The following is a 2,281-nucleotide window of genomic DNA, read 5'->3' on the forward strand; positions in this document are numbered from 1 at the left end:
TGCAGGTGGGTTTGTGGGTTTTTTTTAAAAATAAAATAAAAATAAATGTAACTAAATATGTGAAACAAAATGCCTTTTTGAAATGAAAAGCCAGAATGTTTTCTTTCAAAAATGTCAAAACTAAATGTTTCAACTTTTTAAAAACAATCTTTTTTTTTTCTGGCTAAAACTTTTTGCTGAAATTCAACCTGAATTCGTGAATAGTTTTGGTAGCTTCAAAACTGCATATTTCATCGAATAAACTATTCCTCTGAAAACATTTCACCTTGCTCTGCCCATATCTCTGTCTCCAGGGCCCTCCACTTCACCGGTATCTTATGGTATCAAGGTGCCCAAAACTGAACAGAAGGCACCGGAGATCCCTTTTCTCCCCTTGCAGGATGCAAATAAGACACTAGGAGCATCTTGTATCCTGCAAGGGAGAGAATATAGCCCTCGGTTTGGTCACAGCAGAGACACAGAGAGAGGCACCAGCCCTTCTCTGATCTCTGTGCCTGCTGTCCCCTGAATTCTCTCTCTGCTTGCCTCTTGCCCTTAGCCCCCATCCCATTCCTCCTCCTTCTCTCACAGCTGCTGTTCCTCTGAAGGTAACACCCTTGGCCTATATGAGCATGGAGAACCGAACGTCTGTCACTGAGTTCATCCTGCTGGGCTTCCCTCTCCTGCGCCAGCTTTGGCTCCTCTCCTTTGCCATCTTCCTGGCCATCTACCTTGTCACACTGCTTGGCAATGCGGTGATCATCGCCCTCTTCCAGCTGGAGGCTGGCCTGCGCACCCCCATGTATTTCTTTCTCAGCAACTTCTCCCTGCTGGAGATGTGCTACACCTCGGTCACGGTGCCCCGGCTGCTGGGAGATCTCCAGCACGGCCATCGTGCCATCTCCTTCCGCGCCTGCATCGCCCAGATGTACTTCTTCTTCTTCTTCGGCTCCACAGAGTTCTTCCTCCTGGCTACCATGGCTTACGACCGGTACCTGGCCATCTGCCACCCGCTGCGCTACCCGGTGCTCATGAATGGCCGAGCCTGTGCCCGGCTGGCCCTCGCCTCCTGGGTGAGTGGCTTCCTTACCCCCTTCCTTCCCACAGCCTTCATCTCGCAGCTGCCCTTCTGTGGCACCAACCGAATCAACCACTTCTTCTGTGACACAGGGCCCCTGCTGAGGCTGTCAACCGGTGATACCCACATGGCCGACATCTTGGTCTTCCTGGTCTCGGCGGTGGTGGTGCTCAGCTCCTTCCTCCTGACCCTCACCTCCTACACCCTGATTGTCTCCGCCATCTGCCGTATCCCGTCAGCCACGGGGAGACACAAAGCATTTGCCACATGTGCCAGCCACCTCACCGTCGTCACCATCTTCTACGGCACGGTCATATTCATGTACATTCGTCCTGGATCTGGCCGGGCCTCCGACATGGACAAGGTGGTGTCGGTCTTCTATGCCATTATCATCCCGCTGCTGAACCCTGTCATCTATACCCTGAGGAACAGGGACTTCAAGAGAGCCCTAGGGAAGGCCCTGAGGAGAGTGAAGGTTGCCTTTACTGTCCTGACCTGAACCTCATCACACTCCATCCATGGGATCAGGAGTGGCCAAGCTGGCTGTATATCTGCAGAGAGGAATGATCTTCATGGAGCCGACTCGCCAGCTGGGACTCATTTCCAGACATCTTTCATAGAGCTTAAGGCCAGAAGGGACCATTAGATCATCAAGTGTGACCCCAAAAGCTACTGTAACCCCCAAGGAGATGACCTAGATTCCTGGAGCTCTGACTGCTGGCAGCTCAGGGAGGAGGAGCCAAGGCAAACTCAGAGTCCGCCCCGCAACCACTAGGGAGTGAGATGCCCCTCCCAGGGAGTTCAGAAAAGGGGAGAAGCTTTTTGGAGAGGCTGGAGCCAGCCAGGGGCCAGGGCAGGACTGGCTGTGTGGGGAGCTGGTGAGTCCCAGGCCTGCATGCAGGGTTCCCCCTGAGAACTGGCCTCTAGGGACCCGACCGCAGATCCCTCAGCTGGGTTTTCCTTCCCACGGATGATTCCCAATTGTTATGTTTGCTGAGAAATTTCCCCAGCCAGGCTGGGTTCACCTCCAGCCCCCGTGGTGAGACTAGTCCCCACATGGTCAGCGCTGCTAGTCCAGGGAAGCTGCCTGCGGAGAGTGTGACTGGAGGCTGGGCTAGGAGGCTACAGTTTGGATGTTAGGGTAGTTGTATAACTTACACCTTGAGCCCTGCACCCCTTTGTGGTGAAGGGAGATCCTGGGACCAACGCAGCCTGATTCCTGCC

At 53.5% G+C, this 2,281-nt stretch overlaps 1 protein-coding gene across 1 annotated transcript; it reads left to right on the plus strand.

The window, feature by feature from the left end:
• Positions 1-605: 605 nt before the first annotated feature.
• On the plus strand, positions 606-1,556 carry LOC120404038 (olfactory receptor 11L1-like). Its single transcript, XM_039536046.1, has one exon. The coding sequence runs from the start codon at positions 606-608 to the stop codon at positions 1,554-1,556; it is 951 nt and encodes a 316-aa protein (XP_039391980.1).
• Positions 1,557-2,281: the final 725 nt, after the last annotated feature.

The sequence above is a fragment of the Mauremys reevesii genome, linkage group 4 (genome assembly GCF_016161935.1).
Source record: "Mauremys reevesii isolate NIE-2019 linkage group 4, ASM1616193v1, whole genome shotgun sequence".
Lineage (NCBI taxonomy): Eukaryota > Metazoa > Chordata > Testudines > Geoemydidae > Mauremys > Mauremys reevesii.